This window comes from Apus apus, chromosome 4 (genome assembly GCF_020740795.1).
Source record: "Apus apus isolate bApuApu2 chromosome 4, bApuApu2.pri.cur, whole genome shotgun sequence".
Lineage (NCBI taxonomy): Eukaryota > Metazoa > Chordata > Aves > Apodiformes > Apodidae > Apus > Apus apus.
Genome location: NC_067285.1, coordinates 68,866,042 through 68,889,400, shown reverse-complemented (window position 1 = coordinate 68,889,400; position 23,359 = coordinate 68,866,042). Strand labels below are relative to the sequence as shown.

Here is a 23,359-nt window from a genome sequence, read left to right as displayed (position 1 = left end):
ACCTTACCAATCATGACAACTATTGCAGGGATTTACAGCTTTTTATGGTGTCTGAAAGTTGCTTTCCTCTAGAGGTGTGTCAAAGAGCCATTGGGAAGACACTGATTTCAGTTTGATTGGTAGGGAGGGGAGTCCAAGTCTCCTTTGCAGACTGGAAACGAAGGACCACTTTCCTCCTGAGACACCAGGGTCCACTCATGGACCACATACAGAAGGGTTTTGTGAAGATACACTGGATGGAAGCTTGAATGATTCATTTTTTTTTTCTGCTTCTGTGTTATTTCTTTCAGTAGGTGTTTGATACACACTCATGAGGCATGGAAATAGGTCTGGAAGAAATATACTAAGCCTGTAGTTAATATATGACAGTATTTAAGAAGGCTTTGGTACATTCAAGGATATTATGTCTTGTTTGTTTTGTGTTTGTTTTTTTTCCTTTCTTTTTCTCTTTTTAAAAATGTATTTGATGATGGTCTTGGTTTTTTACATACCTTTTCATGCCTTTCCTTTTGGACTTCTTAGTAATGCCACAGCTTCCTAACCAAACCTGTTCAGTGTCAACACTAAGGAAGCTATCAGTTACATGTAGAAAACAGATTATGAATAAGAAGGAACTGTGTTTTACAAGCTTTGTCTTTGCTGAAATCTGTATCTTCTCACAGAATTCCTTGCCTGCTGATGATTTCCGGACCATAAATGAAACACGTTACACCTGTTTAATAAATGATGAAACTATAGATGTCTGGAGGCAAAAGCTTTTAGAAAAGAACAGTTCTAATTCTGTCAAGTAGGTATTGTGGCACTGGACAAGCCTTTAGTTGAAAGTTTTATTTAAATAATTTTGTTGGCTTCCGTGCCATCCTTTTACTTGAAATTTAGCAGCCTTTTCAAGTGTGGTTCTCGATCTTATCCAAGGGGAGGACATTTACCAGTCACAAGGCTGCCAGGTTAGAGCTTCTGAGCAAAACCAGAGGAATTTAAGGCTGCCTCAAAACATTGCAAATGGTGGGTGGGAAATTGATTTTAAAGTTGTCCTTCCTTGTGTGCTTAGAGTTCGTGAAAAGCAGCAAGAACTTGTGAGCCGACTGATTAAATTCCTTCCCCTGTGTACCTGCCATGAGAAGAGCAGAACAGGTGGAAATCGGGCACTGCTAACATCCATCCTTTCAAAGAGGGATGTTACATGATCCTGTAGGAACCATGGTCTGAAGGGGTGATTCTGACATTGTTTCCCATAGAAGGAAGGGAAGAGAGCTGAAGAGATTTGCTGGGACATCAGTTCATAACCTCTGTCTCTGTTTTCTTTTGTCTTCCTGCTGCAAATAGTAATGTTGTTCAGATACTGTCCTCAGCTGCATGCTGGAATGGAAGCTTCTTGGAGAAGAAGTAAGTGGCAAACAGAGTCCAGAAGTGTGGCTTTCCCTTGAGGCAAACTGGAATCCCTTTACTTCACTCACTGCTGCAGTGGGATTTGATATTTCTGATCAGACAGGAGACGGGGGCAGAGAGTGTCCACTAAAGAGGTGGGTGGTCATAGCTGGGTAAGGAAGGCAAATGGTCTAAGAAAGTGCATGGTGAGTGTATTGTACTGTAAGTGGGATGGATTCCTTGGAGTTGTCACAGCTATTATTTTTCTTTATTAAATCAATATCAACATCTTTGAAAGAGAGGGATAGCAATACAACATTAAGGGAAGTGGGTGATGCCAGGTATCCAAATAGTCTCTTATCCAGCTGAGCCAGCTGGTGCAGGCTGGTGTGTGTGTAAGTGTACTTCAATAGAGGCTGCTTTTGAAAAATACATCTGGGGCAGCATGGAAGCACTTTAATTTTAGATGACATAGGTTGTGGAAATTTTTCTGCTCCTGCTTACAAAAGCAGGAATTTCAAATGGGTGCAGCCAGGTGGTAACAAGGTTGTAACGTGCATAGCTGAGTCAAAAGCTGTGGGTTGGAAAGGATTGCGTTGGCTGTGTCTGTAAATGTTGGGGAGGTGACAGCAGAAGATGAGGAGGAGGATACATTTTTTATGATGATGTGATGAGTAAATGACCTGTAGCTAGGTGAAGAAAAGCTTAGTTACTCTGAGTAATCTTTGAGTAATTTTTCTGAGAGCTACTTGAAAAAGAAAACAATTTACTCGTTATTGCATCTTTCTGCTCGTCCAGTGTTTTCTTCTTTAGTGTTGTGACAAGGCAGCATGTTAATGCGTAAGGAGAGTTGTGTCATGTCGGTTTAAACACTTATTGAGATACCCAGGTTGTTGAGTCACTGTAAATAGTCCCAGGTCTCCTTTGAATGTAGAAATGCGTGGAGTTTATGACTTCATCACCCCAGTGCAGTTCTCCTTCCGCTTTAATGGTATCTTAGCTAGTGCAGGACTTAACTTTTACAGAAATCTGTATCCAAATGAATGATAAAATTTGAAGCCACCGTACACTGAAGTGAGGCTATATTTAGCCATATACCTTTCTGTGTGAAGCCTTATTTCACAATGTCCTTGACAGAAATACCCTGGTATATCCCTCCAGTATGTTAATACTTTATAGATCTGTTTGCAATGCAGCGTTGTGGTACACAGGATGAGCTGGAAAAGCAGCTTTCCTGTGGCCATGCGCCTGGTCACACTCCAGTACTACTTCTGCACATCACAGTGCTCTGTACCACAGGATGACTCTGGGGAGCTATTTCCAGCCCGGTGCCTGTGCCTTTATGGAAATAGCCATTCTACTACGGGAGGCTGTGCTTAGCTTCTCGTGGCCTTAAAGTCACATGAGCAAACTGACGAATGCATCCCATCTTTAATAGCTACCTTTTCCTTCAGAGTGTGTCAATACAGTACAGTCTCAGAGGCCTAGTGACAGACTTGGGAAATCCTTGAGGTTGATGCAATTGTAGTAATGACCTCTTTTACTAGCAACTGCAAGGTTTTGTGTCTAGTTGTACTGAAGACAGTGGTGCTTAGAGCCTCTGCTGCAGATGCTGATCCTGCTCTAGTTGCTGAGCTATATAACTTACCTGCTGGCCTGGATATTTGGTGTTGCTAGATCTGGCTGTTAGGCTGTTGTCCTTTGCAGGCTTGCTTTCATTATCTCTTACACAGGATAACACAGCCTAAGTAAATTACAGCCTTCCAAGCACAGCATAAAGGTCAGCACATTTGTTGCAATTAAAGACCCTGTGCAAGCTGTTGTCATGTGTTCTGTGCTGTGTTATGATTGAGGTCATTGTTTAGTTGTAGTAAGTTTGAGAGTGGAATTGTCAAAAAGGTACTCTTGCCAAAAAGGTATCTTCTCCTGTTGGAATTCGTGGAATTGCCAGGAAGGTATCTTCTGCTTTCTTTTGAGAACCCTCATCTGATGTTGCTTCGTATAGCAGTCAATGTATGCTTCTGCATCAGCCTTCCCTTTCTTATGGGGTGTGATTAAACAGGTTTTGCTATAGTAGTGTATATGAAGACAACACAGAGGATCCTGAGACATATGATAGGTACATATTTTAGAGGTCTGTTAGCAAAACAACCTGTCTAGGCAGGCTCTTAGGGCAGTAAAGGAGTCATGGAGAAATGAAGACTTTGATAAAGTGTTTCCCAACCCTAACCACGACCCAGAGGAATTCAGAAAGGGGAGTTGTCCATCTTGTCTTTACTAAGAAGATTCCAAGTTCTGCTTTGTTTCTAGTCTGATTTATTCCCTAGAGGTCATTTCTCCATTGTTTGCACTCAGGTCATACCAATACACAGGTAATGGTGTCTCTTCCTTAAACTTAAATCTGTCTGTCTGGGATTTCTTTAAAGAATTGATGAACATTTTAAAACCAGTCCGAAGATCCCAGGGATTGATCTGAACTCCACCAGAGTGCTGTTTGAGAAGCTGATGAACTCTCAGCACTCCATTCTCCTAGACCAGGTATTGCACTTTGGGAGTTTTGGGTATTCAGAGGAGAAACAAAGGCTTTGTCCTTCTGTAACATGCAAGTAACAGTGTCTTTTTTGGGAAGGGTTGTATTGCAAATCTGCAGGCCAGATCCTTCGTGGTATCAATGGATACTTCTCCACTGACCTGGAGTGATTTTCACCTTCTCAGAATGGGCTAAGACTTGTTTTTTAAAAAGTTGTACTTCATTTACTTTACTTGAAATGGCTGCAGAAATTAATTCTGTGCATATTATACTTGTAAATAGTGACTATGTGCTCATTTATTGCCTGTCAGGAGTTGAGTGCTTTATGGCTGTATGACTTAGTCTAACTCAGGATTTCTCTCATGAGTGCAGAGCTGGGAGATAAAATCGTGTTTGTTCCACATGGCATTTTCTAGCTGTAATTTTTATACTCTGGGTTTTAGTTTTAAAGCAAGGGTGTGACCTTAACAAGAGGGGTTAACTAACCTCTAGCCAGCCCTGGAAAAGCCTTTCCGAATATATATGCATTTTGGAAAAAATCAGAGTTTAGTCCTGTAAATATTAAGTGATCATCAGCAAAATCTGTGAAGTCCATCCATGCTGAGTTTCATCATTCTGTCATTCCATGCTGAGTTTCCATTTCATCACTTCTTACACATCATCTACATAGTAGGTGCTCTATGACCCGCAATGATTTGACTTCTTTTGTCTTGTTTTCCTCTAGATACTGAAGAGCTTTGAAAGTTTTTTGATTCCTCAGCTGTCCAGCTCACCACCAGATGTTGAGGCAATGAGGATCTACCTAATTCTCCCCGAATTCCCACCCTTCCAAGACTCGAAGTATTACATTACATTAACTCTTCCTCTAGCAATGGCTATTCTGCGCCTAGATACCAACCCAAGCAAAGTTCTAGGTAAGAGATTGGCATCTAAGAAGCACGTTGCTCTCAGCATCCAGCTGGGACACAAAGTGTTGCCTTTAGGTTTTTCAGTCATGTTTTTGTGTTGGTTTAATTCTTCTGTTAGAATGGTTGCAATGATAATTGGGTATTGTTTGTGGTGTAGTGTTTTTATGAAGGAGTCATCTCTGAAAAAGCAGCTGGGAACCAAAAGCATTAAAGGAATCCTCCCATCAAAGCCTATGTTCTCATGTAAAATAATTATAAATATAACATTTGAATTTTAAATATGAACTATGAGAAAATTAAGACTTTGCCTTACAGGTAAAATACGGTGAGTTAGTTAGAAAAATATAAAATGTAGAGAATTTATGGTGGTGTGGATAATAGGCGAGAGAGAAAATTCAGGTCAGGGATTGTTTTAATTTGGAGGTATAAGAAAATTTCAAAGAACACTTACTAGGGAGGTTAATACCATTTACCTTATCTAGTTTACCTACATTCAGTAAGCCAGTTCCAGATAAATTTTCATGCCTCTCTGTGAACATAGATTTTGTGTATCTTGAAATGTAAGTGATCTTATTCTCTTAAATTTGTTCACAGTTTGAACACCCCATCTCATTTCTGGTTATCTTAGTCTGCCTCTTAAGGTTATCTTACACTAAATGTCATATTATCATGTAAAATGCTATGTAATGCATTCAAAATTCCAGGAGCATTGCTCCAGTGAAATTTATTTTGAGGTTTAGTGATGTATATTTTTTTTATTTGAAGAGGCTTTGGAGCCAAGTTTCCTCCTCTGCTCAGTGTACATAGTCCAGTGTTATGGTTAGTTTACAGGAATGTAAAGGATTCTCATACCTTTACCTGCCAGAATCTGTGGTTGTGGCTGGCACTTGAGCAGCTAAATTGGTGTTTGTTTCTAACACTTGATGTGATGGTTTCTCAGGCTCCAGCTTCCACTTTGCATGTTTTAGCAAAGAAGGTAATAGTCAGGGTCCCTTCAAAGGAGAAGCAAGGGTTACCTGTCCTTGGGAAGAAAGAAGACAGCCTTTCTAAAGAGGGGGAGTTCAGACCTTGCGTGCTGATGTGTCAGGTGACACTCTCTGACACCTGCTAGAAAACTATGTGGTACTGTGGAGGATTGCCTAGCTCTTTTATTACTCATGAGAGACCATGGGTTGCCTGCAAGTATCTTCAATACATGATACTTGAAACAGTGTCTTGAACTGAAGGTTGAAAACCTTGAATCCAGGCTCTCACACTGATCATGGACTGGGGCTCAGTAATGTCTGGAATGGTTGTTACAGAGTAGAAAGGTAAGAGCTTTTCAAGTTTCTGGTATGCACATAAGTCTGCTCACTTGCCTGTTGCTACAGCTAGGAGAGAAGTAGGGAAGTTTTTTTAAACAATCTTTAGGTATGTTCCCCTATTTTCAGTTGTAACCCCTTGTTTATGGGTTGCTCTGGCCTTTAATTCAGGATTTATGTTAATGTTCCTCTGCTTTCCAGATAACTGGTGGTCTCAAGTGTGCCCAAGATATTTCCTCAGGCTAGTGGACCTCTATAAAGGTGCGGTGGTTTACCTGCTCAGTGGAAGAAAGACACTGTTGATTCCAGTCCTGTTCAGTAGCTACATTACAGCTGCTCTCAGACTTCTGGAGAAACTCCACAAGGTGAGAGAAAAGCCTGGAGGTGTGTTGGCCCGAGACAATTCAGTCTGGTCTGCCCTTTGCCAGTTGGCAGGGATGGGGAGTGGTCATGGTCCTGGATTGTGAGCCATTTCATTGTCCACCAAGACACCACACAGGGAAGATGTTAGTGGTTTTCCTGAATTCAAGGTACTACTTGAAGATTGTTTAGTTCTGTCTCAAACACTAGGAAGTATTTACCCTAAAGAAGGCTGCTGCTGAGCCACCAGACTGCGTGCTCTGTGGCATCACAAATACCTGTATCATGATGCTTTCTGCTCCATCCATGTTGGTTCTGATTAGTCCAGGTGAGGAGGAACTAAAGAAGTCAGAGGTTTTTTCTGTTCTTGGTTCATACTAAAATGTAAGGGATGATGAGTTTGTGCAAGACTTTTTGGGCCTATTGTTGCAAGTTGCTATAATGGATTTTATGAAAGCAAACCTGCATATTCTAAGAAAAATGCTGAATATATCCATTTTATAAAAACAAAACCCATCTGTTTTCTTTACTTAGGTGAATCAGAAGGTTAAACATGTAGAATATGATAAGTTTTATATCCCTGAGATTTCCAGTTTGGTGGACATTCAGGAAGATTATCTCATGTGGTTCTTACATCAGGCTGGAATGGTAAGAGGTTTTATGTATAATCATAAAATAGCTGTCCATGTTTGTCTTTCTGGTTTTAGAGATATGTATTTTTAATATCCTTAATGAGTGTAGGAACATCTGTATATTAATTCTCTCAGATTTGGGTACTCGGTGGCTGGACAAAGTTGACTTATAATAACGCTGTCAAACAGAACTGAAGCTACTGATATTTACCTAACGCTTGCAACATTCTCTGTGATTATTCATGTGAATCTCATTCAATCATTGCACAAGGGGATTAATTGAATCACTGGATCCTTTTAATGTAATCGAGACCTCAGGAGCCAAATCCTGTATTCTAAAATTATAATTTTTACCCTTTACTTCTACTGTTTAGGCAGGTATTGTGAATAATGTAGCCATTGATCTTAAAATGTTGCTCTGTAAGAGGAGGCAGTGTGGCGTTCTGGCTAGGGGACTGAACCAAGACTCAAGAGATGTGGGTTCTATTCCTGGCTCTTCCAGTAACCTGCTGGGTGACCTTGGGTAAGACCCTTCACCTCTTTTATGCCTCACTTTACCATCTATAAGAAAGGAGATAACTAAACTTGAGGGCTGGAATATGCTGTGTAGGAACCCAGTGAGATTATTTAAGTATAGCAAGGAAAGGAATCTCACGTGTGAGAAAACACCAAAAAACATCTGCCAGGCAATGCTGCAGGAGTAAAACTTGACTGTAGCAAGAATTTGTGTGTGTGTTTTTATGGACTTTCTAAATGTTGTGTGCTGTGTCCCCTGTTACCCACTTTCCATCATTTAAATAATGCTGCTCTGTGCTTACTTTCAGTAAGTAAAGCAAAAATTGACTCATTGATACAACAGTGGTAGTTAAAAATACTAAAAATATAATCTAAATGGTTAAAGTGAAGTAATTTGCATTGCAGGAGTGGTCTTACGTTGTCATGCTGTAGCCTTACAGTCCTGTTGTTTTGCATGGTTTGTGCCTTGGGGGTAGTTTTCTTCACAAGAGTAAGTTTCACTTGTGGCACGCTAGCACAGGCTTCTGTGGCAGTTAGTCCTCTTAGTAATGTTTGATGTGCAAGTTCTGAGTTAGACTCATGTGGTTTCTTGAAAAGGAAGTTTCCACGCTTTTCTTTAAGAGGAAAAAACTGGGTTGTTGGTCCCAGAGGAGAAAAATTTTCTTTGGGTCACCTTTGAACTAGTCTGTCCAAAAAAAAAAACCAAACCAAGACACAACATTGAAAGAGTAAATAATTTCATATTTCTCTTTTTCCTTCACAGAAAGTAAGACCATCTATCATGCAGGTAAGAAAATGGTTTTTCATTACTCTTAAGTGCTACAGAAACTGTAAATAGGAGCCAATCTGTCTGCCTTTCTTGCAGGATGCTGTGACACTCTGTTCATATCCTTTCATCTTCGATGCTCAGGCTAAGACCAAGATGTTACAGACAGATGCAGAACTACAGATGCAGGTAATCCTCCTTTCTCCCAGTTTTCCTGGTCCCTTTCTTTTTGTGTGCCTTTTCCGTTGCTGCCTGCAAGGAAAGGAGTTCACTGGAAGTCAGTGTGTATAGCACTTTATTATTTCTGTGATACAGGAGAGCGGAGTAGCTGGAGAACCTCTTTGTTGCAGAGGCAGTGCTTGGTATCTTTCACTTCAGAAAGTTTGATAACATCAGAACTGCCAGATGTGTTTGTGGTGAAAATTTAAACTGTATAGGGAACAAATGCTTCTAGAATTATGATAGTGCAAGGATAAGAAGTGAGATGTCTATTAGAGGAGCTGTAAGGCTGGAAAAATAGACAATCTTTCAGATAAGTGGGCACTTTTTTCAGGCTTCTGCCTGGTGCAGGAGGAGTGGTTGTCAGAAGTGTGGGTTGATGATGAACCACTGACACTGTTCCTGGTTGCAAGCACCGCTGTTGTCAGCAGCTCACTCACCCTTTTACACTGAGGGACACAGGCTCACGGCACTCCAGGAGCCTGTTTGTGGCAGGTGTTCAGCTCCAGCATCCTTACCCTGTAGGTGGCAGCCAAGCCAGCTCACAGCTAGGCTGTGTAAATGACAGCTGGCTTCAGTGCCAATGTAAATCTTACAGTGCTAGGCATTGCTCCTGTAAGTAGGTCCTGGGAGGGGCAAAGCATTGGGCACAGGTCTCCCATCCAGAGCAGCTGGGGTCTAGGACTAGTCCCGTCCTCTGTGAAATGAGTTTTGCCAAGGTCCTTAGTTGTCAGGTTCCTTCAGGGTGGAAAACTGTCATCACAGTTACTCATGGCCACGGTGCTGGTTCCATGTTGTATCCATCTCTTAGCTTTTCTATGGTTGCTTGAACACATGGCCTGCAGCAAGACAGAGGAGGCTGGGCCTACACTCAGAAGCTGGAGTCATTTCCTCTTCCATTCATTTTGCCACTGTCTTCAGTATATTTCCAGCTGCCCAGCTTGTTGGCAGTGCACTGCTGTGAGGAGGACATCTACCTTATCTTGGCAGGACAGCAGACTGGTGAAAATTTTGTTGCTCTGAGAGATAAGATCTTCATGAAGACAATCACTTAGAGGCCAAAGAAACCAGTATTTCTGTCAGTGCTGGAACAGAGGAAATCTGGTTTCCAGTGGATTTCTGTCTTGGAGTCCACTGACTTTTGAATTGAATTTACTAATGTGAATTTGCCACTTAGTAGGGACAATGCATGAGAATGAATATAGTATGTGTGGTCAAAGCTTTGACGGGACTTTGTGCCTTACCGAATACCAGAATATCCGTGTAGATGAGAGCTTTGAATTGTATGCAGTGGGTTCCCTGGAGCCTTGCAAGGTGTGATTGTCCACTAACTCCTCACCTTGTTATGTTAGGAATACTGCTTTTGCTTGTAGTTTGACTCTTATCAGGGTTCTGTTCACACTGAGTTTCTTAACTCAATAAGAGCATGAATAAAGGTATTATTCCCACTCACTTGCCTGATGTCAAAAAGTGTTCAGGAATTTAATCTCTGTTGCTCAAATGTGGTGAATTAATCAGTGGACACAAAAGGTGTTGGTGTGGGAAATGATGGCAGGGCAGGGAGGCATACATGCACACACCCTGTACAGAGTGAGCTGTAATCCTTGTGCTCTGGGGAAACCAAACTAAGAGTAAGGAGGAAAGGAACACCGGGCATGCATTTGTTACCTGCTTTGTTCTATAGGAAGAAAAGAGCTGAGAAGCAGCTGTTTTACACACCTCTCTTTTCTACAGGTTGCAATAAATGGTGCAAATTTGCAGAACGTCTTCATGCTTCTCACCCTGGAGCCTCTGCTGGCCAGAAGCCCTTTCCTGGTACTCCACGTTCGCAGAAGTAACTTAGTCGGTGATGCTTTAAGGGAGTTGAGCATTCATTCAGACATTGATTTGAAAAAGCCTCTTAAAGTAAGTTTTCCCTACACCTTTAGCACCCTCTCACCCAGCTGATGTTTCTACAGCCTTTCAGCCCTGCATGTTACCACTTCACCAGTGTACAGTGGCTTCTCCATAGGTATAGCACACAGGGATGCTTGATCTAATCATTGCAAGGGTTGAGTCTCCTCTCTGACTCTGGGAGTGTTTTGGCAGTGGACAGTTTACAAGAAAGCAAGCTGGGGGTTTACTCTCTTTTCCTGGTGTGTCTACTGTTATAAGGGGTGGAGTAGGAAACATTCTCATACCATTCAGCTTCATTTTGCCCTTCTGCGGGAACAAGCCACTTAAAATAGGACATATTTTATTTCTGAGCGGTTGCTACAAAGTTCAGCTGCTGCTGTCATGTTGCTCTTTCTGTTATTGGGAGGGCAGGTATTTGCATGATTTGCATATTTTCAAAATATCTCATTTGCCACCCCCTGTTCCCTTTCCCTTCTGGTAAGCAGAGTACTGAAACAGGCTCAGGGGTTGCAGTGGGTTTGGACATGTTAGACAAATTACATTGTGTGACTTCCAATTAGAAAGATGTCTGGTTCACTCAGTCTCAGCTCTGCATCCCATTATTGAACTCCTTTTTCTACAGGTCATCTTTGATGGTGAGGAAGCTGTTGATGCTGGAGGAGTGACAAAAGAATTTTTCCTCCTGTTGTTAAAAGAGCTCCTCAACCCCATCTATGGCATGTTCACTTACTATCCAGAGTCAAACCTGCTGTGGTTTTCAGACACGGTAAGCCCTTGCCCTTTATACACACAGATTGAAATAATATGCTGCATTTAAATAGCAACAAAGTTAAAGGGAAACTATGGGAAAAAAATTATCTTACTCTCATTTTCCACCCACGATACAATCAATGTGAGCTCTATTTTCAGCCACTGGGAATTAGTGTAGGTCCATTAACTTTAGTAGAATGGTTATGATTGTGCCCATTAAAGAGTTGGCTCTTTATTCTTATCCCATAATACAACTTGTATTAAGTATCAGATAAACGTTAACAGAACTCTTATCACAAATGTGATAATCATGTGCTGTTTTTCAGAACCAGAGATTTAGGTCATACTGGCACTAGAATTCTGTGCTTCCCTTGCTGCTCACGTAATTACAGCCAATCCCACTGAGCCATGCAGCACTGTCACCTTCAGGGTCTCAACTTGTTAATGCTTTATGGGAGGAGGCTGTTAAATGGCAGGAAACACAGTTTGTGGTGAAAATTGGTTTTGGAAGGGTGTGGAGTGCAAGGTCTGTACCTGTCAGATAGCATTATGCTAGAAGTGGTGGTTTATGTCCTTTTTTTCTTGATCTCCCTAGCTGGCAAGATGGAAACTGATATCAGTCTTCCCTTAAGGTGTAGGTGCCCTGGTGGGGTTTCTTTTAATTTATTAATTAAATTTTACAAGGAAGGGAATCACATGGCACCTTTTGTAACTTCTAAACAATATTGCAGAGTGATTATTCCTCATGTTAATGCAATACAAGCAAGAAGTCTTTTGATGCTAAGAATAACGACAGTGTAAGTGCTGAAAATAAGAGAGTCACGTATTTACAACATTTAACAAGTATAGGCAGCCAGTGTGCCATACCAGTATGAGGGTAAATATGCAAAGGAATGAAGGCCAGTATAACAACATCTACCCTGGTACATTTGCCTGGGTGGCACTGTGGTCATGCATAAGCTTTTAATAGAAAATAGGATGGGTGACAGGGAATTGTTAACACATTTTCTTGCAGTACATAGACAGCAAGCACCAAAGCTTTGTTAATGTCTAAATGCAGAGATATGTTAAAAGGTAATAAAATACAGATAGGTTGGAAAGCAGCTGTTGTTGTTTCCATAGCTAATCATGGCTTAGGAAAGTAATAGGGCTTGATTGCTGAACCTTCATTTCTGTGCCACACTCCAGCAAGGAATTCACAGTCAAACGGGGACATGATGGGAGCTCTGTGATTTTGTCTCAGTTAGAAAAGCAGGGACTGGCTTCTTAGTGCTTGGGGAAAGGTATTGTGCATTGCAACCCTGACAGTGTGTCTAATCAGGATTTCTCTGTGTGGTTTTGCAGTGTTTTGTAGAACACAACTGGTTTCACTTGATTGGCATCATATGTGGTCTTGCCATATACAACTTCACAGTAGTAGACCTCCACTTTCCCTTGGCTCTGTACAAAAAACTCTTGAATGTGAAGCCCTGCCTTGAGGATTTGAAGGAGCTATCCCCTACGGAAGGAAGGTATGAGAAACAAAATTTGCAGCCTTTCTGTGAAGGAAGGCCATCCATCTGAGAACATGAAATGCCAAACTGGGTAAAAGCTATTCTGTAAAATGATTCTTGTGGGCTGACATTTACCCTGCTTCTAGCAAAGCATTTCTTTATTTGAGGTGTATTTTGTTATTACCCCTTCAGGTGACTTAAGAGATTCTCTCTTTCAATCCTATTACCCAGATGTATGATGCTGTTTCCTTTTGCTGAATTTCTTTTCCACTTTAAATGTGTGGCTTTTTGAATCTCTGATTATTTTTCCCCTCATTTCTTTTCCTACTTGTCATATAGGAGTCTTCAGCAACTTTTAGATTACCCTGGGGAAGATGTAGAAGAGACATTCTGCTTGAATTTTACAGTAAGACACATTTAACATGCCAGCTCTATGATTGCTATGGTACAGTTGAAGCCCATCAACTTATTTAATAATATTATGGTTTATTCCAAAATATGCCTGTAGCACACACCCCATGTTAATGTTAAAATGTTAAAATTCTTTGCTGTCAACTCCATTCTTCTTTTTTATGTGGTCATTAAAATGGAGCTAGTAAGTAGATTATGCAGAGTGGTAGATTAAGCAGACAGGATGCCATCCAGAGGGACCTGGACAAGCTAGAGAAGTGGGCCCAGGTGAACCTCATGAGATTGAACAAGGCCAAGTGCAGGGTCCTGCAGCTGGGCTGAGGTAACCCAAGAGATGAATACAGGCTGGGGGAGGTCACACTTGAGAGCAACCTTGTGGAAAAGAACCTGGGGGTACTAGTGGATCAAAAGCGGGACACGAGCCACCAATGTGCAGTTGCAGCCCAGAAGGCCAACTCCATCCTGGGCTGTATCAAAAGAAGTGTGGCCAGCAGATCGAGAGAGGTGATTCTGCCCCTCTACTCTGCCCTGGTGAGACCTCACCTAGAATACTGCATCCAGCTCTGGTGCTCCCAGCACAGGAAAGATGTGGACCTGTTGGAACGTGTCCAGAGAAGGGCCACGAAGATGATCTGAGGGCTGGAGCAGGTCTCTTATGAGGACAGGCTGAGGGAGTTGAGGTTGTTTAGGCTGAAAAGGAGAAGGCTCTGGGGGGACCTCATAGTGGCCTTCCAGTACCTGGAGGGGGCCTACAGGAAAGCTGGGGAGGACAGTGAGAGGACAAGGGGTGATGGTTTTAAGCTGAAAGAAGAGATTTAGGTTAGAGATCAGGCATAAATTGTTCAGTGTAAGGGTGGTGAGACACTGGAACAGGCTGCCCAGAGGTGCTGTGGGGACTCCATCCCTGAAGGTGTTCAAGGGCAGGTTGGATGGGGCTCTGAGCAGCCTGTTCTAGTGGAAGTTGTCCCTGCCCATGCAGGGGAGTTGAAACTCGATGATCTTTAAGGTCCCTTCCAGCTCAAAAAATTCTGTAATTCTGTAAAATAGCCCTGTTGTCACCATGGCACGACTTGCATGCCAGTAGCCAACTTCTCACACAGTGAAAATTAGATTCCTGAATCCTCCTTGAAAATGGAAGATAGGCTTTAACATGACTAGGTTCATTCTTGACATGATAACACAATGTAGAATCTTCCTTGCTGTCATAATATTAATGCTTTTTAACAGAAAAAATTTATAGTGAGTGTACTCTTTCAGATTTTCTAAGAAACAAAATGCTGGAGCTTGTTGCTTGAAGACATGCTGAGGCAGTCAGCTTTCCTGTGCTACTACTGCAGTAAAAGAATCTTTTTTCTAGGTAGTAACCTAGATGCAATAGTTCCTGTTACATGGTGGAGATTCCCTGAAAGTAAAAGTTTGATCTTGATGTATGTTGGAATATTAGGCACTTCCCTCATCATGTGCAAACATGTAGAACCTCACAAAAAGATCCATTGTTGACTCGGGTGGGGTATAGAGCTTCCAAGTTTCAATGTCTGCTTTAAAGTCCTGATGCTGCAACAGGTTACAAGTGATGAGTTCATCTTGGGCCTGATCTGGGTTCCTAAATCTCTGTCCAGGGTCTGGCTGGGATAAAAACAAAATAGCAGAAACTTCTGCTACACACTGTGAAGAAAATCCTTGCTGAATTAGGAGAGTGTTGCCCATTTCCTTGTTTCATAAATGGGAGCACATAAAGTCCCTTAGATCAAACTTATCTTTGGAGTGAGTCAGACCTGAGTCTGAGTGTCTCTCATACAGGTCAGAGCTGCAATTCAGGATAAGGTAATGGAGCCATAATGATGATAATTCAGACTGTGTAAAAAAGAACACATTTGTAGTAACACAAGAGATTTTTCTCCAAATTCTCTTCTCACATAAAATGACATTCTTACTCACTCTTTCTTGCACTAGATACCACATATTACATAAAGACATAAAGATACATCTGCTGAAACTTTGAAATGAATTAACTGATATCCTAAACCTTGGGATTAGTAACTCATCTTGCATGTTAAAACCTGAGCCTCTTGGGCATGGCAGCTGAAAATTGACGCTTCTGCATTTTGCCTTCATTATCCGTTTTGTATGTACAGTTTGTACTTGTGCCATCTCAGGCCAGGGGACCTCAGGAAGCTGCCTGTGGTCAGGCCATCTTGCAATAAGAGCAGATGAATTAGCCTACTGAGCTTCTGTTATAACAGAGGGAGTCCTTTCTATTGCCAGAACATGTGGGCTTAGTTAAAACCAGTTTCTTTAAGTTATCAGTCTCTTGGTTTTTTTCACCAGAAACTTACCTAAAAGAAAAACTTTTTTTTTCCCTTTTCTGAGTTTGCATTTAGACTTAATAGCAAGTCCTCTAGCAAACATCATGATGGAAGGTGGTGAAGCATGAAGGGTATTTGGAGCAGAGAAAAAATGTTCTGCATATGATGTTTTCAAGTGTTCAGGGCCAGATTGGAGGGGGCTTGGAGCCCTTAGTGGGAGGTGTCCCTACCCATGCAGAGGGTTTGAAACTTGATCACCTTTAAGGTCCCTTCCAACCCAAACCTTTCTGTGGTTCTATGATTCTCTCTGGCCAACCCTTCACATGCCAATCATCTGTGAAAGAGAGCCCTGTATTTTTCTGCAGGCCTGAAAAGTACCTCTGGTAAAATGAGTTTTCTATTTTTGTGTAGATTTGCAGGGAAAGCTATGGTGTGACAGAGCAGAAGAACCTGATTGAAGATGGAGATAAAATTATGGTGCAGAAGGACAATAGGTAAGTGGGGCATGTGTGGGGATGGAATCATATTTGTGGTGAAGTCAGGTGCAACGCCACACAAAATTTGGCTGAGGTGGAATGTGGGAGGGAATTAGAAGTAATTGTGAAGAAATTCTACAAAAAGTTGTTTGAAAGTTACTGGATGTCAGTGGCACTTGAATAAAAAGCAGCTTTTTATCATCTTGCCACTGGTGGACATCTTTCCTATAAAAGGCCTTCACGTAGGCCCTTGGCTGTTGTCTTATGGTAAATAGCATTTGCAACATGATTTTGGCCCTTGAAGGTTAATCTCCCTGATGGTTTAGAGAGGAACTGTGTGTGACAAACAAAACTGAGCCTGGCAAACTGGTTTAGACTGTCAATTCTGGAGCCAGAAACACTCTCCCTTGAGCACACTGGTAGAGGACCACACTCCCTCTTTAGAGCCATGAGGCCCTACTGTACACAGATTCCTTTCCATTTGGCTGAACATCTGTGACTTATTACCAGCTCAGCTACTATTTCCTCCCACATTTTTTTCGAGCTGCTAAACTATTTTCTTCTCATAATCCTGTAATTGGATTTCTATAAATGCCTTTGTTCCTTGAAGCAGCATTCAAATTCTTTCTCTGCTGGCAAAACAGTGTGATCCAGTGACTAGTCAGCAACATGGTTAGGAGCTTGTGCTAGGATTGATGAAGACCTTGCTGGCAAGCCTGCAGATGAAGTCATTTCCTATTAATCTGATTATTTAAAAGGGTTCTGATTGTGTCTAAAGCCATTGCTGTAACAAAAGCTTTGTCTGTATTACCTTCTTACCTACTTTACTATGGCCCAAAAAGGTTCAAATTTACAGCTGAACAACTGCCTCCATGGAAAACCTGCGTGGAGATGGAGCAGTGTAAGTCTGTCTCCCTGCAAAGAGAAGATGGGCTTCAGGTAAATGGAGGAGAGTTTAACCCACGCATGTGGTGGTGAAGTAAAGATGAAAATGCCAGTGGTAGTACCCTTTATGTTTTTAAACTAGGCATGTACACTCAAGAACAGCTGTTCTTCTACTGTGTGTCTTACTAGCCTAAGGGGAAGAACAAAGATATTAGCTGAGTAAATGTTTGGGAAGAGCACCCAGGTTAGTCCCTGCAACTGTTTAAGTCAGGATAGGCAACAAGAGAAGCAAATCCTTAAGGAGAAAGGCTAGAGGCAACAAGAGAAGGAAATCCTTAAGGAGAAAGGCTAGTCTGTGGCTACAAGAGCTTAACACATTCCAGAACTCAATTGCTTCATCTTGAGAAGAGTTTTGAACTCAAGCTAACCTCTAAATCCAAGTCTAGACATGGCTGTCACTTCATCCACCTTAGAGTGCTTAATGACTTCCTCCACCCCTGCATTTAGAGGCCAGGGACCAATTTGCTGCCCTCCTGGCCTGAGTAGTTTGCTATGTGCCTGTCTTTGGACAGTGCCCTTCCTGCTTGAGGGAAGTTCGCTGGGAACTGAAGAACACACAAGGTTGCTTTGACTTAGAAAATGCCAGTAGGAAATGCCTGCTTTTTCACTTTCTCCTCTGGAGTTCATATTGATTGTCACAACATAAGATGTTTTTGATAAAGGGTTCATGGCAACAGCCAGTTCATTGGTAACAGCCAAAGAGGTGTTAAGCAACAGTTAAGTGCTTAATCAGCTTGAGTTTTCCTAATGCTCAGGTGACTGTCAGGAAAATGACAACAAAAAAATGTGCTGGAAAATAACTCCCCCTTTGCTGTATAGTTTCTTATTCCAAGTTTTCATATTTGTCAGCCTGTTTCCTTGTTTTTCTTTTTTACTTTATCACCCATCCCCCACTGCTTCAGCACAATGTATGAATTGAGAATTCCTCCACCAAAAGGTCAAAATACTTCTTTCAGTTGTGGCCTCCTCAGCTAGAGATTGAGATACTGGATTCTGAGGTGTTCCCTGACCTGCTTATCCTCTGAGTGCAGGTGTGAGTTGCTCTCATATGTCAGGCCAAAACAACACCCACAGAGAATAGTTTACTGTTGCAGTTTGCCATGTTGACTGGGGCTTTTATCAGGTGTTTAAAAAAAAACAAACAAGCAACTCAGGAAATATTTTAAGACATTGCACAAATAAAATTCTAGTCTTGCACTCAGATTGTGATGCCTTTAGAATAGGAAAGAGAGTAGAATCAAGATGCTTAACTTCCTAACTGCCAAAGTTTCTTGCCAATAACTACAAAATGTTTTTATTTTCATGCTGTTCTTGGGAACCCTTGAAGCAAAACAAGATTGTAAATCTCTTTTCCATGTACTCCAAATGCACAAGTCCTGTATTTATTTAAGCAGAGTGTGAAGGCTGAAGAGGAGGTTTCTGTGCTTTCTAAGACTATTTTCTTGCTCTATAGTGGGAAGTGTTTCTTGATTTCTTTTGGTGGCTTTTTCTTTGGGTGCAGGAGGGGAGAGAATAGGCCATGCAGTTTCAGATCAAGACTTTTCAGAGCAGGATTTCCTGCTCTGCCTCTAGGCTACAGCTTTGGTTTTGAAAGTGCTGAACTACTGGCAAAGACTCATTGAGGACTGAGTCAGCAGCAGCTGCCTCTGAAAATTCACTGAACTAGGGCTCTGTGAGGCTCCTGGTTTTGGAAGTTGCAGTCTTCTGAACACTGTCTGTTCCATCTCCCCAGCAGAGCATGTGATCACAGCAACTTGGCAGCCCAAGATCATTGCAGGAGGGCAGAGAGTCCTGTGCTGAGTAACCCCAGACACCTGCAGAATGAGAAGAGCCATAGGTTATTTCTTGGACTGCTTAAATGCAGGGCTGCAGGAGCTGGGCCAAGTGGGTGGACATATTCCTCTAGTGACTGAACCCTGATTATGTGCTTAACACAACCTCTCTGCAGGCCACAGGTTCCATAGGGAGGAAGCCTCTGGTCCTGACACCTCCTCAGGATTTGGTGTCACTCTGGCTTCTTCCTGGTCCTGTGGGCAACCGGACGCAAAGCCATGGGGTGGGTTTACTGGTAGTCTAGAGCCTGGGCTGTGGGAGTAGCTCCCATGCTGCCACTGCTGGGGAATAAGCAGATACATGGTGATACTTGCTGCCCAATACTTTGTCCCTGTTGCTCTGACTCAGATGAGTGAGAGGAGGGCAGTGGGTTGAACCTGTTGGAGACTCGTGTTTTCAAGACACGTTACAGGCAGAAACAGGAAAACTTGGCAGTGCTGCTGCTAAGGCATATAATTAAAGTGCTTTCCTTTGCCTGCTCTCTCTTGATGCACTAGGGAAGAATTTGTTGAAGCCTACGTAAATTACATCTTCAACCTCTCCATCCATGAGTGGTACACGGCCTTTTCCACTGGCTTCCTGAAAGTGTGTGGTGGGAAAGTCCTGGAACTCTTCCAGCCCACAGAGCTCAGGGCCATGATAGTTGGAAACAGTAACTACAACTGGGAGGAATTGGAGGAGGTAAAGCTTCCCTCTTATCATATTTTTCTTCTTTTCACAAGTACCTGGATTGTGCAGTCGCATGAGGTGGGCACTAGCCTGGGACATGAGACGTGACAAGCCACAGATGTCTCTCTTTATGTTCCTTGTACACCTGGCTGTCATTCCCATGAAAAGTTTCATACTGAGCTGTCCTGCTACTGATAAACCTCAGGGAGGAAATTCAGGAGGAGAAAGGACAGGGGAGAAGGACTTCTATCTGCTGTTTTTAGGGATGAAACCTAAGACTGAGGGGAAGAAGGTCAGGGTCTTCACCTGCCGTAAAGCTCCCTCCACTGCATAAGGGCAAAAAGTACATGGCCAGGGGTTCAAAGTGGAGTCTGAATACCAAGTCCGAGTTGTATCCTCTCAAAATGCATAGATCAGCAAGTTACTTGCTCTGTCTCAGCCTCAACAGTAAAATGGCTTTGCAAGGCAGTGCACAGGGTCCTGTTCCTGAGTCCCACCTGTGGACAGGTACTCCAGGATTCCTCAGGACACATGTAATTAGCTGGACAGCTAGCAGCCTCATGCCTGCCTTCCGTATATTGCTAGGAGACCCCTTTGCTGGGTCTTTGAGCCATGACTCATCCTGTGCTCCATTTCATAACTGTCAGATGTCAATCTGATGATGTCAAATACCAGAAGAGATCAGGTCTGGGCTCTTAGTGTTTGCTTTCCAGTGGCAGATAAATGATGTGACTTTCTGGTTCTTAATAGAGCGCTGTCTATAAGGGAGACTACACTGCGACACACCCAACAGTGAGAATGTTCTGGGAAACCTTTCATGCATTTCCCTTGGAAAAGAAGAAGAAATTTCTCTGTAAGTATCTTGCAGTGGTGCAGGGAATGGGATGGGAATGTCTGCAGAGCTCCAAGGTTATGGCACATTGCATTGAGTGCTAGAAGATGATCCAGCAAGAATGGCTGTCTGCTGAGTTACCTGCTAGTCACATAAACTCTTCTCTCTCCCGGGTTTTTTATTTTAATTATTTTGTTTTGATTTTTTACCCTTTGGGTGATACATGCAGTGCAAGATCCAGTGCAGTCTCTCAGGGGAGTGCAGTATCCATCAGTTGCGTTGCCAGGTGGAAAATTCATAGCAGTCCCCAGTGCCCATGTTTTATGTGGTTCTTCCTTCTGCTAGCTGAGCTTGCAGCACTCTTTCTTAGGGGCAGTTGGACAGTTGTAGACTCACAGCTGCGTGGAGGAGCTGGTGTATAATGTGGCAGGAAAATGAGACCACACATTGGTGTGACTGGGTAGAAGATACTGCTCCTCCTCATAGTGGTCTCCTTGTGCTAGTGGGGTGGGTGGTGTGCTGAGGAGAGAAAATCCCCTGCAGAATTGGCCTTGGGAAGCACATGAGTGTGTTGCTTCCAGATCTGAGCAGTTGTGGGAGGGTCACTTTATTTGGGGACGAATGACACCCAGGGCTGTGTCAGGGGGAATGTTTCCAGCACTGATGAGGCCACGTGTGGAGTGCTGTGACCAGTGCTGGTCTCCCCTGTGTACTAACTAGACATGGTCATACTGGAGGGAGCCCAGCGAAGGGCTACTGAGGTGACTGGGGAGTCACTCCACCATAAGAGGGAGATTTTAAGGGAAGGAGGAGCCGTGGATTGCTTTATTTACTCTTCTGTGGACCCAGCAACAGCCTTGCTGCTTGCCTCTGATGTCCTGCACTTTCCCTCCCAGGCCAACTATGCTCTGCCTGGAGTTTAGGCAGCATTTCGGTCCCTCCAGGCAGGGTCCCAGGGTGCAGGTGGGGATGGAGTTTGCCTTCAGGTGCAGCCCTCGGCATGATGTTGGCTTCCCTGACTGTCCAACCTTCCCTCTGTTTTCTCCTAGTGTTTCTGACAGGCAGCGACCGCATTCCCATCTACGGCATGTCCAGCCTGCGCATCGTCATCCAGTCCACTGCCAGCGGGGAGCAGTACCTGCCCGTGGCACACACCTGCTACAACCTCCTGGACCTGCCCAAGTACAGCAGCAAGGAGATCCTCAGTGCCCGGCTGGTGCAAGCCATTGACCACTACGAGGGCTTTAGCTTGGCTTGACCAGCGTGGGACAAGCACTGACACTTGGGTATGCAGGAAGAAAACGGTGGGCTTGGCTTTATTTTTGTAAGGGAATGGATCAGAACATTCTGGGGGACAATGTAATAAATAATAATACTAATAATAGATTGAGATGATGCAGTCTCAGTGTGATGCTGCCAGCATTCTGTGGGGCTTCAGCAGGGAGAGGCTGTTGCTTTGAATTTTCTCATCTGCTGAACAAAATCAGTTCAGTGGACATTTTTGATGTTTCCCTTCCAACTTGACACCACCTCAGCAATACCTTGTAGTTTGCTTTTATTGCCCCTACACACATGCACACATACACACACACACACACACACACACACAGAGTTACCTCTCCTTTTAGTCTAGTTTTAACTATGTTGGTGTTCCTTGCATTTAGGCTATGGTGGAAATTGAGGATGAAATAGTGATCTCCTTTTTGAAAAGCTGTGATTTCCCCCCGTTTTTTCCCTCCCTTTTTAATGGCAAGCTGGTTCTTGCTTGCTTTGAATGGAAATACCCCACCTGTGCTTGGGTCCTTGGAGGATGGTACTGGGCTGGAATGTCACTTGTGACCCCCCAGGGCAGTGTGTTAGTGATGCTCTGTCTTTTTTTTTTTTGCACCAGGATGTCTCATGGAAAGTATATTGGGTTGTTGTGGTTTTTGTTTTTTTTTTTGGGGGGTGGGGGGGTGGGTGAGGGGTTGTCTTGTTTTTCCTCAGTTGTCTTGAATTTTGGTTCCAAGCCATGTCTTCTTAAAGAAGCCTCAGTCTCCTCTGCAGTGGGGCTTGTGTTCAGGCTTCTGGAAGGACAAACCTTACCTATAACAACAGGTTTCTGCAATTGCATCTCACTCGTGTTGCATTTCTGTCTTGACAAGTCTACAAGTCAGAGAGGTGGGCTGCTGTGTCACCTGAGCAGACCTGTTATTCCAGCACAAGGTGAGGTGGCTGCTTTTACCACTGCCTTTCTGCAGAGGCGGCAGCACGTGTGTGCGGCTGTGTGAGTGTGTGAGGTGTGTACGAGCTCTCCAGGCTCATCAGGTCAGAGCACAAGTTCCACATGTAAGTAATAATTCTCTCTTTGGAGATTGGTTTTATTTTTGCAGTTAGGGTTATTTTATTTTTGCTCTTTGGCTGTTTGACTGGAGCCCTGTCACTTGACAGCTGTTTTGCTGGGGGGGCCCTAAAGGACAATCTGTATGAACTAGAGTAGAAATGCACATTAGGACTCCAGTAGGCAAAAATAATTCCCTAAAGCTATCCTGTAAGATTGGAGAGCCTTTATCCTCTTTCTCCAGCCCCACCTCCCCAGTAAATGAAGTTTGAATGATTTCCTCCTCCCCCCCCCCCGCCCCAGGCCCTGCCTCCCCATTTTTCAGGTCTTGATGTAAATCTCATTTTAAGCCTAGGGTGGTTTTGACATTGACTTGTTATTAGGACATAGTATTTATGCACCATGTTCAATATACAGTATTGAACTTTGCACCTCGTAACAAAAAGGTTTTAGGCTTCTGGGTTTTTTTTTTTTAAGATGAGCTGTGGGCTACACTGAGAGCCCTCCAGACTCTTTCTAATGCAGCATTGAAGACAAATATACAATATATCAAATGTTTATTTTCGATGTGCGTGTAAATAGTACAGTATTATGCAATAAATTTGATGTTTAAATCTGTTGGAGTGGCTGCCTTTGTGTCAGTCAGGAAGCAAAGGAGGGGCTGCTCCAGGCACTCGCACTGCCTGTCCTGCTGGTCTTGCCTTACGTCTAAAGCACCTGGAAGAAGGGAGCTGCTCATCTCTGCACTCCAGCCTGTCCCCTGGTTGCTTGCTTGGATCCAGTGCTGCCCTTCTCCTTCCTCACCTGGATTTGGTCCTGGTGCACCGG

The 23,359-nt window shown here is 43.1% G+C and overlaps 1 protein-coding gene across 4 annotated transcripts in view; it reads left to right on the top strand.

The window, feature by feature from the left end:
• The window catches only part of LOC127384458 (probable E3 ubiquitin-protein ligase HERC3), a 54,738-nt gene extending 31,589 nt beyond the window's left edge, over positions 1-23,149 (top strand). For 3 of the 4 annotated variants that reach the window (XM_051618909.1, XM_051618908.1, XM_051618907.1), the window contains exons 10-25: positions 663-787; positions 1,327-1,386; positions 3,795-3,906; positions 4,623-4,812; positions 6,309-6,472; positions 7,002-7,115; positions 8,379-8,402; positions 8,481-8,570; positions 10,335-10,505; positions 11,119-11,262; positions 12,591-12,757; positions 13,079-13,145; positions 15,868-15,950; positions 19,208-19,391; positions 20,130-20,232; positions 21,261-23,149. In XM_051618909.1, the coding sequence (XP_051474869.1) occupies positions 663-787; positions 1,327-1,386; positions 3,795-3,906; positions 4,623-4,812; positions 6,309-6,472; positions 7,002-7,115; positions 8,379-8,402; positions 8,481-8,570; positions 10,335-10,505; positions 11,119-11,262; positions 12,591-12,757; positions 13,079-13,145; positions 15,868-15,950; positions 19,208-19,391; positions 20,130-20,232; positions 21,261-21,469 (2,007 nt within the window). In that variant the 3' untranslated portion in view covers positions 21,470-23,149. Of the gene's footprint in view, positions 1-662; positions 788-1,326; positions 1,387-3,794; positions 3,907-4,622; positions 4,813-6,308; positions 6,473-7,001; positions 7,116-7,473; positions 7,623-8,378; positions 8,403-8,480; positions 8,571-10,334; positions 10,506-11,118; positions 11,263-12,590; positions 12,758-13,078; positions 13,146-15,867; positions 15,951-19,207; positions 19,392-20,129; positions 20,233-21,260 lie in introns of those variants that run through there. The other variant, XM_051618910.1, reaches the window with a different exon arrangement.
• Positions 23,150-23,359: the final 210 nt, after the last annotated feature.